General features: G+C 48.0%; 3 protein-coding genes across 3 annotated transcripts; all 3 read right to left on the bottom strand.

Moving 5' to 3' along the window:
* Nucleotides 1-3,544: 3,544 nt before the first annotated feature.
* J3458_013412 (uncharacterized protein) lies at nucleotides 3,545-4,395 on the bottom strand (the record flags this gene model as incomplete). The annotated part of the gene is made up of 3 exons (XM_066120428.1): nucleotides 3,545-4,132; nucleotides 4,213-4,313; nucleotides 4,359-4,395. 3 exons carry the CDS (start codon nucleotides 4,393-4,395, stop codon nucleotides 3,545-3,547), a joined length of 726 nt encoding a protein of 241 aa, XP_065974715.1.
* A 627-nt stretch (nucleotides 4,396-5,022) lies between these two features.
* J3458_013413 (uncharacterized protein) lies at nucleotides 5,023-6,641 on the bottom strand (the record flags this gene model as incomplete). The annotated part of the gene is made up of 2 exons (XM_007811445.2): nucleotides 5,023-5,719; nucleotides 5,773-6,641. 2 exons carry the CDS (start codon nucleotides 6,639-6,641, stop codon nucleotides 5,023-5,025), a joined length of 1,566 nt encoding a protein of 521 aa, XP_007809636.2.
* Nucleotides 6,642-10,904: 4,263 nt separating this feature from the next.
* On the bottom strand, nucleotides 10,905-12,400 carry J3458_013414 (uncharacterized protein; the record flags this gene model as incomplete). Its single annotated transcript, XM_007811448.2, has 2 exons — nucleotides 10,905-11,873; nucleotides 11,978-12,400. The coding sequence occupies 2 exons, from the start codon at nucleotides 12,398-12,400 to the stop codon at nucleotides 10,905-10,907; spliced, it is 1,392 nt and encodes a 463-aa protein (XP_007809639.2).
* Between the last annotated feature and the right edge of the window lie 3,140 nt (nucleotides 12,401-15,540).

A 15,540-nucleotide genomic window follows, 5' to 3' on the forward strand; every position in this document is an offset into this window, starting at 1 on the left:
CAGATATGATGCCTTGGTGAACCTAGGAAAAATTAGGATTGAGACTAGAACAATATTGTATATAGTATACATACAAATATCTGGGAGCCGAAGGAAGAGTGGAACTGAATAGCTCCTTATTGCGAGGTAGAACGGCGGGTTGTCCGACCTTTTATACAGCAAAGCCCGGTCAAGAGCGACTTGACATGGCAGCAGACCATCAATTGCAGCAGATATTTGAGCCCCTCTAGCACCTGCATCAGTGGCCTTGTTAGCTGCGACGTAGAGAATCCAATGAGGTATGCGCGAAGTTAATTGTTGGCGTGCTGCTTCTTGCAAGCGACAGTGACACGAAAAGCTCTTATTTACTGGTCCCCGTCCAGTTTGGCAACCCAATACTCTTCCTGGGTTTCTTCTTCTTGCCGGTGGATCGGTTGCACTCTGTTTGGAAATTTCACGACCCGTCTCTCGTATATCTGCCGGCGCGGTGCCTGGATGTAATCGAAGCCTTCTGACTCCCCGAGCCACGGAACTGTGTGATATTGGACGATGAGGGTGTATTGATCCTTTGTCTTTTCTTGAAATGCTTGAAGGGAAACGTCGCAATTTGCATCCACATACCGCAGAACGTAGTCAAGTTCCAGATGCACCCCTCCTCAAGACAAAGCAATAGGTCTAAACACATTTCCGCAAAAAAAAAACCTCCGATGAATGTAATGTGATGAAAGGCCATACGATGGTTAGAACGTTCATTTCACCCACATACATTGCGATGTTGGCTTTGTCATCTAAGGCGCCATATCACTCGAACGCGTAACCTGCCGAGAAACTCTTTGGTAGTAGTCGCAGGTATGTCCGTGTCTTCGTGGTTGGCGTGCACCACCTCGAATTTACTGTGTAATACTATGTGGGCCAGCCAAGGCGACATGGTAGCCCAGGACACAGGTGCCGAGCGCAATCGCTCCTAATGCCAAAAGGAAGGGATATCACCAGCGACTGGGGGGACCATACCTCCTAGATACCCTTGCCCGATCTCGCAAAGTCCTTGAGGGTTAGTTCCAGAGACAGGACGTTAAGAACAGGTAACTGGACGTGGTAATTCGTATTTTGAAAGCGAAATTTGGGCTTAGTTCTGAACATGCATCACCAGTAAGTACTAGCTGGAAAGTGCATGACTTTCTTAGCAGGAACGGCACTCTGGTGGCCAGACTGACAGGTAACGCATAAGGTTATCACTGACAATCGCAGTCCCGCCAGTAAGGGGTTGGAGATGTAGTGTTTGCAGATGTGAGACCATCAGATGATATCATAATTTAACTGCCATAAGCTCATGTGTTACATTCGAGGTTGCCAAAGGTTTCGAAGCGATTGAAGGCATCTATCTGGATTAAGCCACCTAGTCTCAAACCACAACAGGTTCTTTTATAATAGCATCGAAAGCTTGGTCCATGTGACTCTGAAAATTAATCCACCGACAAAATTTCTCAAAATGTTGATATTGAAGCAAATGAAAGTAGTTGCAACGCCTGCGGGTGATAAATTGCCCAATCTCACAATCTCTGAGTTCATCTTTCCCACCATTCTGTTGTAGCATGGATTATTTTGGGTGGGAAAAATCAGTGAGACGATCATCGTCGACATGTCGTCTAGACACGTATTTGGGCTCGACGCTGCCTTCATTACAAGCAAGCTCTTGCCCAAGCGCGCCTCCGTTGCCGGCCTCATTTGGCATTATGTGGCCGCTGGAAGTTCTCTCTCGGTATCCAGAAAGATAAATTCCTAAAACCTCCGCGTAATTATCGAAACCGAGTGACTTCATTGCGGATAGAATATCTTCTGCATTCACAGCTTTTCGTTTCTCGGCCACGGTCTTTTCGCAAGCTGGTCGCCAAGAGTCGTTTAGTAAGCTTGTTATCGAGAATAAATGGTATCATTTAGCTGGCATGGTAATCACTGCCAGCTCGCGAGCAGGTTCCCAATCGACTCACCCTCAGAAGTAATGAATGAAATGAATTCGCTAGTGCATCTCTGGACACACACCTTGGCCTCGTTGGAAAATTTCGCATTGTCCGGTAGGGCCTTCTTCATAATTCTACCGACTAAAGCAAAAGCACAAATATTAGCATCGACTGAAGCTTTCTGTTTGTCTGTTTTAACACAATAGCTTTGCTCTATTTGTAGCAAGAGTGCGTTCATGAGACATGAGAGACTATGATTGCGCTTGTTAAGGACGACCAATACTCACTATTTTGTAAAGGCAAATATAAATCCTGCTCTTGCAGCTCTTTATCGTTGCTAGCTGAGCGGCTGTCCGTTTGTAACTGTGGATTATTCTTCATCCTCTCTGTCTCTGGTGACTACATTCGTTGCTTGACATTAAGCTATGTAAGTTGGAGGTGCAGTCTATTTATCTTAATCGACGCCTGCCAGAATATAGGAGGCAGGGAAACGGCTTTCGTCTCTTTTATCCCTGATAGCCGCACGGAACTACTCGAGGAGTGTGTGGCGTAAGGCAAGGTTCAGTATAAGACCTTGGGCTTGTCAGGTATGGAGCAGGCTAGCAACCTGTGATGCATTTATATCAAGCGGTGTGACCAACAGAAGGCACCTTCGCATCTTCCCTAGCTACAGGTTCAACCCATGCGACCGGAACACGCCTCGTGTGTTAGTTCTTCCCCATGCAGTGACATGATGCCCGGGGATATAGTTGTTATATACACCGCCATTTCGTTATAAGACAGTGCTTAATCAAAAAGCCGGTCTGTCGACATCCGATCGAGTCGTCAACATCCTTCGAGACTTCCCGAAGCGCCCCAGTCATCTTCCCCGAGAAAATGGCTAAATCCTGGGATGAACATAAAGACATCATATTGGAGTGTTACGCTCGTCATAATCTTTTAGACACTGTCAGGTACATGAAAGAGAGATACAACTTCCATGCTGTGTAAGAAACAATCCATTTTATTCAACGGCAACTCAGCGCTATCACATTCTGATACAATATGATAGACCACGATCTTACCACAAGAAATTCGTCGAGTGGAAAATTTGCAAGCACGAGAACAGAACAAAACAAGGCTATCGAGATATTACAGCATATTCGCGACTATCCACGGAGGTCACTCAGGGTAGACCAAGCGAGGCCTTGTCAAACCTTACATCCGACGAATGCTCAACGAGCCATACGACGTCGAGATGCTCATCGCCACCCACGAAGTCAGAGGCGGCGCAAATGGAAGGGACGGGACGACACAGCCTGACGTGCCCCGATATCGAGTGGAGTGCAGAAGAAATCATTAGGCAGCTGAATAACTCTCAGAAACTCCTAGAAGAATGCCTTGCAAAGATGGTTGCCTACATCGCAGAACGCAGAGCTTTTGCAAGTACCAGCACCCCTTTTTGACAAAGTAGAGGAATACCACGACGTGAATGATGCTCGAGGTAACATACTGGTTTCTTTTGTCTGCTATAGGAATATCCTGTCAACCAATTATTGCAACATACAGGAACCAAATGTGTGCCTTCTTCTCGGTGAAGTCACACCCGAGCTGGCCATGGCGGAAATCTAGTCTGATAGAACCATTTGTCGGCCGTCTTCGCGCTTGTGGCAAATAGATTTTGCAGCTGGTTTCGACAGGACCTTATCTTTCTTGTCTAATAAGTAGCGGTGGCGTTTTGATAATATAGTCCTGTTCATTTTCATCTTTGCAGCAATCTTGTCCCAGGACATCCCTTGGACTCTTAGTTGAATGAGCATGCTGTCCTTGTCGGAGTTGAAGGAAGATCTAGACGACCTTGCTTTCGAACAATTGGATCTCAATGTCTTCAATTTGCAACTAGGGAAGTAACTGTGGATAGTTGTCCACGATTGGCCTTCCTCACGAAGCCGCAGAAGGAGGTCATCGGACTTTGTTGTGTGGAAGACTGGCCTTGGGGCTTTCCTCTGTGACTGAGAAGGATCCGCTATCGCTTCGTAGGCATTAGACTCAGTCAAGACACTTTCTACAGTGTCACGGTGTTTGAGGGTGGATTCGGTATAGTCGGCATAATTCTCATTCTGTCCCCAAGCTTCTGACCCAAAGGAGGCATACTGTGTACACTCCCATATTTTGTTCTCACATTCACTGCAGATATGAGCAACAAAGAATTCATCCTGGTGACAGACTATTAAGTGACTCTATCATGAAGTCAGAAAGCAGGTTTCCAAGATTCAGGTGTAGGTCAGCCTCCCACCTTGTAAAACGCCAAAGTCAAGCACTCGCCGCATTGAGGACAAGGGATTCCAAATACTTCGGAATAAAAGTTGTACTCAGCAACGGCGCAGACAGAGCAATCTGTATTCTGTTAGTCAATAGCTGGCTTTGGGACGAAATACTTACAAGGCCGTTCTGTTTCAACTTTGCGATCTGCTTCCATGGTGTTCGTGAGGAAGCCTTCCCGTAAAGAAATCTTCGTGTGAAGAAGTCTTCGTGTAAAGAAGGCCTAGACAAATTACGAGATGGTCGCAAAGGGTGGGCTTCTATGAAGTGATTATTATTGAATGCTGAGTGCATGTACCGTTTCCGTGACGTTCAAGTTGATGACAATTAGCGTTCGGTTACAGTGTTCTTGGTGCAAAGTTCGGGGTGAACATATGGGAGTGCAAAGGATAACAACCTAAGCTTTGGGAGACGAGGACCGAACGAGAGGTGAAGAGAGCCCGCGTCATGTTAACAAAGACTGGGCAGGAATATCCTAAGAACAATTACACGAGCAAATAGCAACTTTATAATAAATTGGACGAGTCTCGACAGATTACAAGGGATCAAGCACCGTGACTACATAGCAGTTACCTATTCTAACTGGCTGTTTGTGTCGACGCCGCTAATTTACACCTCCCTCCATTCCTATACAGCTTGGCCAAACCAGTGATGCACAAAAAAGGGTTCTGCGACTCTTCGGGTGTTCGAAGGCTTGTTTCTCAAGTGTTTCTTTCGCGAACCGCGATCGGCTCGTCCTTCCCTTTTTATTCCCCTCGTGAAGGGTCCCAGAACGACTGCCTAATCAAGCCAGGTTCGAGGTCTCGGAAGTGTCGTCATCTGTCGATTGGTTGTCGTCATTACTCTCATTACTCTTAGTCGAAAACTGCCCAGTGTTCTCGTCCCAGTGTAGTCTTCTTTTCCTCATTGCCACGCTGTAACCCAGCCATAAGATTCTTTCGCAACGTTCACTAACCGTTGACGCAGGCTCAAAGTATTTTTCGTCTTCATCAATCGCCGTATTATCAAACCACTTCTTCGGGAAATAGGTTCCAGTATAGATTAAACCACGCATAGCATAGTCTTCGGGAAGAGGATGCGCCTTACCATCTTCGGGCCACGGAATCTCCGGGGTATCTAACCGTGGTGTAAACTCGCTGGTCCGTAAAAGATAGTTAAGTAGCAAAGCAGTCTGCTCCCATGGGAGGGAGTCCTCTAAGTACTGTCTCCCTACGTCAAAATCCATCATAAACCAGTAGAATACTAAGAGGGTATGAAGGCATGGTAAGGTGTTCTTGTCACCCGACCGAGCAATAACGACCTCATACGTGCGAGCTGCAAACCCCACCGTTGTCTTGAATGCGTCAGTCAGCACCGGGTCTGGAAGACCATCCATTGTAACGTCGTCTATTTGGTGATTCTTTAAAACGGCATTCATGAGGACATTTGACGCGTCTCCAAAGCCTAGGAGCAGGCAGCTCAATGAGATGCCAATGAAATACCTAGCCTAGTTAGCTTGTTGCAGATCTTATGTTATTACACTGACGTCTCTTACCCAGATTCAAGCCAACATCCATGTTCTCTTCCAATGCGACTATCTAGAAGATCCAGGAATTGCTTCATTGAGGGCTCGAGCTGATCCTCATGCGCGCCAGAGAAGAGTATGCCATGAACTCGCACAAAGGCCACATCAACTGGCTCTAGACCTTGCGAAGTACTTGGATTTGCATTTAAGAGCGGATCAAATAGCGTCATAACGCTATCCCTAGCGCTGAGGAATGGGACTGGAACGCAGAGCGATTTGGCATAGAAGAATAACTGTTGCAGAGCATTTGGTCGTGCCAAGATCGCTAGGTGGTGATAAAGTCGTCCAGCCATTGGTATCTTATCCGAAGCCTTGGTATACCAGAATCTTGATACACCAGTCCAAATTTCTCGATCTCGAATATCATCATCTTCAACTGCCATCCTGTAACGCCCTAAATCACCAAGACACTCTATCCACGTATCTTCAAACGTGGGAAATGTATCATATAGCAACGCCATCATGGTATACGCGATATATATGAAGGTGAGCATATGCTCAAGCGAGCCAGGCAGTTTCCGCCGTAGAAGCTCTAGAAACGAGTGTATACCATGGAGCCACATTCGTGCTGGCATGAAATACTTAGATGCAAGCCCTCGGAGCTCGGCACTCGCTGATGGGTGCTGGGATGCCAATAAAAAGTCATGATGCTCTTTGAGAAGTGACTGATGAAGGGAAATTAATGCATGATATTGCTCTTGACTTAGGTAAGTCTCCTTTTGTGTGCTATCATATTCAATGCATTTGCTCTCGAGTAAAACCAGTCCGGCATAGATGCCTTGGACTTCGGCGGCAAGCTGGTCTGAAGATATGGACCGAGTATCTGGTTGCAGAGGCATTCTTGCCACCGGCGCCGCATCGGGGGACTGGCCTCTGTTCTGACGGGATACGCCGGGCCTCGCCGGATTTTTAGTGCAGACGAAGTCCTCATCTCCGTCAACCGGTCTAGCGTGACTCCTGACCGGAGTCAACGGTGATGAGCTGCGTTGCTGAGCAGTTGACGCGACGTATGAATACGTCCTACTAGTTAATTCTGTTAACACCACAATTCAGCATCCTTTTACGATCTCGGACTACCATTTCCGAGTAATAGGCCAACTCACTGTGACTCGGTGCTATCGTCGCAACGACGCGGGAGCTCAAAGCCGCCTTCATGGCAGCTAGAGGTGGGTTCCACGAGACGAGTACCTTCTCCGTCTTGTTCATTGGTCACCAATGACTGTGACAGTTGTTTCGTATCCCATGGAACCGGGTCCATAGTCTAAGGGGTATATGTGTGGTGGTTAGGGGTGGGTATGATTCCGAGGTACTCTCGTGTGAAGCTTGTGAATCTCAGTTTTATTGCACAACAAGACCACACCTGATACGCTCTCCGGGGTGACTTGTTGTGTTAAGGATGTCTTCAAGAGTAAGAATGGGACGAGACACTGAGAGGACTCCTGGTTCGAACAAGTGTGGCTCCTAAGGGCAGTTCTTATGCCGCGCAATCGAGCCTCTGATGAAAGTGGTTCGCACCGAGCAATGGCAGCCTTTTGGTCGCCTTGCGGATATCTTAGCCAGTAGAAGAAGTGATTTGAGAGCCGTATCGTGGGATTGCATGGGTTGGGTTGTCTCGCAGTGACAGGGAGAGCAGATGTTGCTGTGATAACGCACCCCAGGACGACGCAACGAATAACAGGGCAAAGCCCTCCGGGCCTCCGGTGGGAATACGAGCTGCCTGACTCCCTGGGACTGTTTGCTGGCCTCAGGAGCATGGTAATTGTGACTTGTCCTTTGCATGGTTGTGCTCTTCGGTGTGGTTAGTTCAACCGAAGGCTGGCAAGCATCACTCATACATGCAACCTAACCTGGTCCCGGCCAGTGAAGTGCAATTCAACAGTCTCAGCCTTCTACACCGCGGATGTTGTGCCGTCCATCCGTCTTTATTCCCAACTGCAGTTGATGTCCCGTGCTTTTGCAGCTGGATCCAGACCACTCCCTCAACGCAATGGCGGTTAATCTCTTGCAGCGTCGATCCTTCCGAACGGCAACTTTGCTCTTGGTTTCGGTAAGCATGCTACATCATGGGAGCTCATACTCCCTGCCATGGTATTGCTTCTTGCTATGCAGGGCGAAGCATGAGTGCGTGAAAACGATGGTGTCAACATGAAAGCTCTTCTCGTCCACCGCTGGCCAAATGTACTGGAGAACGGCCAACCACAAGGCCTACCGAACCCTCTTATAGCAAAATCGCTTCAGTAGCAAGAGAGGCTCAAAGTCCATACGAGTCCAACTGGGAAAATCTGTATATTATACTGCAACCATATCATAATGTAAGGACCTGCCTCTTCGACCATCAAGGCGAAGTGAGCCCCTGACACGGCGGCATGCTTCAACAACCAATATGTTATAATAAGAAAATGATCATGACTTTATAGCAGAGAAGCATTTTATTTCTCCTGATCTTTGATGGAACCACTCCGAGCCACTAGACCACTCCAAGATGATCAATGGTATACTCGGCAATAATATCGGAATCTTTGAGTTTGGTTATAGACGCTTTGCTGTTCTTCTCCTTTTTGATAGTGGGTCATGCTCTGGAACTTTGTCGGGCGGTGATTCGTATCTGTCGTAGATTCTCTTTAGTTTCCCATTGCTGCAATCGCTACTTCCTTCACTGCCGCCAACATGACCCCCTTCACCAAACTTTTGCCCGATAGAACCGCATTCTTCACATGCAGGGCTGTCAAGTCTCCTGGTGATGATACTGGACTTGCTCGATGGCCACTCCGCCGTATTAGAAAACCTGGTGTGTTCCCCATCCGGAAGACATTCAGTTGCTAAAAGGCTATTGGAGTATGCAATGCTTCCGTCGTTGGATTTGTTGATATTGCCATTGACTTCATCCTCGGCTGCATCTGCACGGGAAGCATTATCAGAGGACTGGTCGCCTTCGTTGATATCTTCTTCAACAACTCTTGGACTGTTCGGAACGGTAACCTCATCACTATTGCCGTCACTCTCAGAAGATATTTCAATTATTTCATGAGGCAAGTAAAAGGACTTGCAAGAAGTAGGGTCCAAATTGCGACTTTGGGCATCGACCTTGCGTTGACAAACACCCTCGTAAGGGTTTTTTTCGGGTGTGTTCGGCGGAGCTGTCAGGCTGGTCTCGGTTTCCATTTCGATGCTTGTAGAAGTGCCTGCTTGTTTATGAACACCAGTTCATGAGAGTGGTCGTAGCTGGTATGAAGATATCACCTCGTTTCATGGAGGTGAAATGTTGAGGTTGGGGTATTTATAGGCCATTATAAGAAAGTCTTCGACCTTTTAAAATGTCACCATTGAATGCTCAAGGCGGTTAGAGCAAACCATCCTAGGATTTGGATTGCGCTGCTCCTGAATGCACCGGATGTGAAAGGGGCCGGACCCATATCGTACTATTGAATGTTCACTGAGCTAACTTGGAATTGCACCACAGGCAACAATGTAAGCCGCAGATCCTAGAGATATAGTCTAGCCGAAACTAGATTGCAGAGACCGGGGGTGAAGAGTGAGAAGACATGGGAACGTATCAAATTGAATGGGAGGCTTTGTCATAGCTTAGGACAAAGCGCGTTCGCTGAGGCCTCAAGGCTGTCAAAATTTCCGGGATGATAGTTCCTCGTTGACAGCCCCCAAAGGTAACATTACGTTTGAGTTACCTTCTGTTACCTCAACCTCCCCCATACGGCAGGGTGGTCGATCTCCCCTTGAGATGAGAAAACTATGTGAGAAACTCTCTGCAGATCACCTGAAGAGTAGGCAAGGTTCAGGTTCATGAGCAATATTCTAGTTGGTCCTGTGTTTTATACTACAGCCGTATCATGATTCGAGACACATGCCTCTTCGACGATAAGCATCTGAAATGGTGCCCTTTTCTTCAGCAACCAAGATTGTAGAAGCTTCTGAAATAAGTGCCGTTTCATTTTCCACTGAATATCAGTCGCGCATTTGATCATGGACAAACTCCCATAGAATTTGGCCTGACCTTTAAGCGACCATTCCGAGTCACTAGACCGCTCTGCAATGACCAATAGCTTGATATCTGTCAGCGACACACCAAGTTTTCCTATACCCCCTCCTTTTTTCGGCCTCCAGACGAAGTGCAACTTAATATTATATAGCATTGGTATTGCGAGTTTGACACGCTGCTTTTGCCGTTCCGATTGTGTGGCCGGTTGAGGCAGCTGACATTGCCTTGATTGTTGTAATGTTCGCCATATTTGACTCAATAGTGCAATAATTGTCCACAAGAATACTAAAGTATGAATATGTCGCCAAGTACGAACGAAGACTTCGTGGAACGGTTCGTATATGCTAGCGGCAACATTGAATGCGTATTGACTTTGTAGGGGCTCATTTCGGATGACCATTACTGCCCCCTGTTCTTGACTCGAGTGTTGCTTTATTGTTTCTGTATATATTAACATGAAAAGTTCTGCAAAATCTTCAGCTTGTCGTTTTCTATGCTCTGGGGGAACCATACTGACAGCGTCTTGCAAGCAAGGATGGGAGTTGATAGGCATTGTATACAGTATGCAGTTTCAATTTTATGGCTTTAGCGTAGCGACAAAAGTTAATCACTCATTAACTTTCCTCAAAAGATAGTAGCCACACATGTAGTCATAAAGCTCAAACGTGGGTGCAGTTTGCCCCTGCACATTACCTTCCGCGAATGTTGGTTCGTTGCTTTAGGTCAGATGGTTGATAATGCTAAGAGGTCAAGTTATGGGGGAAGACTGCGACGGCAAACGAGTCTCTTTATAGCATCGCTTAGTTTAATTTCTACCCCTCATCATCATGCATGTATCCCGTCGATCTGTGTCTTCTTTACTGTCGAAACTTTACGTGTTCTTAGAGTTATGAGGGTTGCTGTTCGATTTTGCTGATCCTTGATGACCCAATGTAATTGAAAGGAAAAGCTATGAGAGCCATACAATACTATGTAATGGTCCCCAAGCTACTCTAGAATTATATTACAGACCCAAATATGACATAAACCTAGACCTATTTTTTGGCAGTGCTTTCATGATTGTATCTGCGGCCTCGCTCGTAAAGTTGATCACCAACTTGAATAGTCATCAATCCGTTTGTGCCATGCTCAACGATGTGCCTGGGGAGGCTTGTGAATCGCGCCACGAGATACCGTCCTTGTAAAGTTCAAGTAGAGTATCATCATCCTCTTGCGTGTACCGAAAGCGTCCCGTGGAAGGTGGGGAAGAATCTCGCGAACTAGCTTCGGGAGTATCCGTTGCGGGTTCGGAAAGACTGGGCGAAGGTCGTGTGCACGCCTCAGTGGTATAGGATGGCGAGTGGGGTATTTGCTCCACCGTACTAGCCCTATCGTCATGAAGCGGTAAGGCCCCACGGATTCCCACGATGCGTTGTAATCGGGTATCGACGGCGATTTTCTGGTCATCGGTGAGGCATTTTAAAGACCAGATAAGGGCTAACGGTTGTAACCCTACCAGTGGCTTCTCTTTTCTGAGGTCCCTATTATCTTCTATCCACTTGTTGATGGCGCATCCGCTCGAATCCCGGCCAGGCTGTAATTGAACGTCGAGTTCCGCAAACGAGGACTGCGCTTCTCCGGCCCAGCAGAGTTGCTGTTCGTTGACCTTGGCGCTGTGAAGAATAATTTCCGCCAGAGCAGAACAGGCGCCATCATACTCTTCAGAGGTTTGATAATTGGGGACCTTGTAAATCCAGGTCGCGCATTTCAGAATGATCGAGTTCAGGAGGATTCGTGCACATGTCAGCATATTCATAAGCATCAACAGCCAGGGGTCCGTATTGTTAGAGCTAATACCCTGTGTACTCTTTAACAACTCCTCCCACCTGGCTTTGCAAGCTCGATCATGAGCTTGACACCGCTTAAGCATGACTTCGACTACTTCTCTACGTCCGGACGGACCAAGAAGAGCCGTAGCCTCCGCGCCAAGCGAAGCCACTCCAACGTAAAGCTGTTGGGTCGAAGTGTATTCATCGTCTTCGGACCACCAGAGCTCCTTGTCCTTTTCATCTTCCAGTGTTGCGAGACTATATATTACCTGTTGGAAGTTAGCTATTAGAAAGTCTACATCACGATGTAAACAGTAAAGTTGAAGATCAAATCGATAAAATCGTAGAGTTGAGAAGTTTATGGAAATCTTACCATTAAAGTGCGGGTTGCCCTGAATAACATGTGTCCAATTCGGGTGTCAGTCTGTTTGTGACCGCGTCCTCGGGCCAATTCAATAGCACCCTGTACGTGATTGCGCCAGCTTTCTTGCTCCCCAGTCGTAGGATTTAAGCATTCGAACAGGGCTAGAAGTAAAACTGCAGCCAAGGTTGCATCCTCATAAACGACATCTGGATCTTGAAGTGCGCTATGCATCGCCATCAGTGCTTTATTGTATGTCTCAATAGTCAAGCTTTTGTATTCAAGCTGCCCACCCGTCTCATTGATGAACGACGCCATAGCGCAAGCTTCAAATGCCAGTCGGTAATGCTCCCATGCCTCGTCGCTCTTCAATAGGATAACACCCATATCGTCGGTTTTGTTCTGGCTAGGTGATTCAAGATCATAATGATACATAAAGAAAGCAATAGCCCTTTCTGGCAAAGGCATCTCGGGACAAGCCGAGGGGTGCAGCTGTACAGATCCAGCGTTTGGTGAATGTGAGGTAACTTCTTCATCCTGTGATAAGGCCTTCAGGGCTTTATTCTTTTCAAATTTCCTGCTGAAAGATTCCAAATATTTGTGTCGAGCAGTAATGTCTTCTCCGTCTCTGGATGCGGTACAGTTTCTGCCAGACTCAATGCACCGCGTACAGGGCCAGGGCCAGACACACTAGATAGTCTTCATGTTAGAATTTCAGCTATTATTGCCAGTTTATGTAATCTCTGGATTGTGTATATACCTTGACCTTGCGCTTTTTGCAAGCCTGGCAAGCTTTTGGACACCTGCCGATATGGACCATAGTAGCAACGAATGTGGTCGACGCGGTGTAATACCAGATCGGAGTTTTAGTATGTTAGGAGACTTGCATGGACTCCGTCATGAACTCTTACTCTGTTCACATTGGGAATTCTTCGTATCCAGAAGCAGACCGGAAGGCTTCTTGTTCAGCCGAAGGCTGACTCTACATTAATTCAGCCGAAGGCTGACTCTACATTAATCCATAAGTTTTCCGAATAATGAGGGTTTGGTGCAGGCTTGACAAATAAGTTTCTATTGGTCCAAATTTTGTATGGGAAATCGCGAAAGAAGGCTGGATTGGTTGGTGGCTCTAGAAAAGTGGGTAAAGGACAGCCACCGTCTGTCGGTGCTTCTTTGTTTACTTCTCTGTTTACAATCGTTTACAATCGTTTACAATCGTTTACAATCGCTAAATTTGCCCAGCGATCTGTTCGTTTGCTTGGCCAGCAGCCTTTCTTCCATTATTGAAACAGATGTACCGCATGGTTGGGTATGGATTATGATTCTAGGGGTAATATTAGTCCTAGATCTGAATTGGCAGTCCATTGCCCGTCTTGCGACCGAACAAAATCACCAAGTAATTTCGTTAGCAGGAGGAAATCTGCCAATCCAACTACAACCTGTCTGGAATGCCGGGACCACCGCAATTCCGAGGTAACTGACACCATTGATATACTATATATGCCTCCCTAACCTGATCAAGCGTGCCAGGTCCAAAGGTGCCGTCCTTGCATTGAGAAAGCTGGCTGTCCGTCCTACCTCAGCTGAGAGATCTGCCCCGAAAAGAACCGACAGAGACGCTGGCCTATCGCCTCCTAACCAGAGATCTGGAACCCAACCTACATCGCCAGAGAAGCTACGGCAACAACATACAGCTAGGAGTTTGTTCGGAGAGCCAGGCAGCCAGCCGCAGATAGTGCTGGGGACGCCGATCCCACCAACCCAAGCGAGCTCGCGGCTCTTCCGGGCTCTAGCTCCCTCACCGCCTGTGCCGCCCTCGACCGATCCTGTCGCCTCACATTCTGATCCATCTACTGTCCGAAGCAGCACGACTGGTGTGGACTACTCTTACCTGGCTGTTAGGTTCCACAAGGGCGGGAAGGACTCGCAAGATGATGCCTCCAAGGCCGGCGCCAGGGCCAAGCAGGCCACTATTCGGCGCGACCATCGTTCACGACGCCGTGCAGGGGAGGCTGTGTCACTAACTCCCACAATCTCTCAACTCGGCGTCTTTGAAGGTTCTGATGGTCCTGGAGAAGGTATCCTTGTGCTGTGGTCCCGGCAGTTTGTTCAAGCTAACCACGGAACGTAGCTGGGAGTCAAGATCGACTACAGGCAAATGAGCTCCCAGATGGGGATGGAATGACCAAGGAAGCGGATGACAGGGGACAGTTCTCTGAATCTGATGTTGACGTCGAGGACTATTTCAACTTGCTGCTTTCACCTGCTCGACCACGGAAGTACCTCGAACACCTAGGGGTAGAGTCTGATTCCGATCTAGGGGACGAAGACGGGAACGATAATAGCAATGCCTTGGACGAAAGCCCTCTTCGCTATTGCTCGCGGCAGCCTTCCAGAAAGTCAGGGCCTCGTCGCCGTGCTCGCCGTGGTCCTGCCCCTGGTACAGGAGGGCGGCCAAAAAAATCTCAAAGGCAAACTCGATCGTCGGGGCCGCCACGACGGTACCGGAGTCCAGTGATGATTCCACCTGAAGAATCGGCCGTATTTCACGCACAAGATCCGGTGTGGAATGGGGACCTGGACGCTTGCGCCTTGACCTGTCGTGATAAAGCAATCCTCCGTGAGTTCTGGACAAAGCTGGACAATGACCAAATGCAATTTTGTGGTCGATGTCAAGAGCGTTGGTTCCAGATGAAGATCGATTCTGATGGCATTTGTGCGCGTTGCTGTCGAAAGGATGATAAACGCGGCCCTGAAGAGCCGTACTTCTTCTCTGTGGACAACCAGTTGGATTTTGGCTCCGTACCGACTCAATTGCCTCAGCTTACACCTACTGAAGAGTCTTTAATAGGCCGTGTTCACGTCCACGTGAATATTATGCTTGTGCGGGGCCAGCAGTACAAATATCGGGGACATGTTGTTCACTTTCTCCGCGAGGTTGGCTTGGTGTACAACCAACTCCCGCTTTTGCCGCGGGAGTTGAACACTGTATTACTCCGTCCTTCCAATACGTCGTCCCATGCAAACCTTAGCCGGCAATTCACCCGCCAGTTCCGTGTACGCCGCCAGCCAGTTGCCATATGGCTTAACTACCTCCGGCGCCATCATCCTGGCTATCGATGCATCGTCATCGACGAAGAGCGGCTGAGTCAATTGCCTCAAGATGGCAATGTCCTGGACGACATCCCCCAGAGCCAGGTGGAGGCTGCCGAAGTTGGACCCGAGGAAGATGAGGAGGCAGAACCGGACCTGGAGGACGAGGCTGCGGTGCCGGACCTTTTGGCCAAGGACACGGAGCTCGATGCTCTGCGGTCTATTCTTGCCGGAGAACCAGAAGCTGAACCAAGGCTTTCCACAAGCTTCCAGGAGCAGGTGCAGCACGAGCTGCAGCTTCCGAATATACGGCGCACACCCATTAATGAGTTCAATCGCTCTCATGCCCTACTCTCCTTAGCTTTTCCCTGCCTCTTTCCTGACGGGAGAGCCGACTTTGTTGAGCCTCGGCTACGGTCAATCGACTACAAGGACTACATCGAGCACGCGATGCGCTGGCATGACGGGCGTTTTGCACGCCA

The sequence above is a fragment of the Metarhizium acridum genome, assembly GCF_019434415.1.
Source record: "Metarhizium acridum strain ARSEF 324 chromosome Unknown scaffold_276, whole genome shotgun sequence".
Taxonomy (NCBI): Eukaryota; Fungi; Ascomycota; class Sordariomycetes; order Hypocreales; family Clavicipitaceae; genus Metarhizium; species Metarhizium acridum.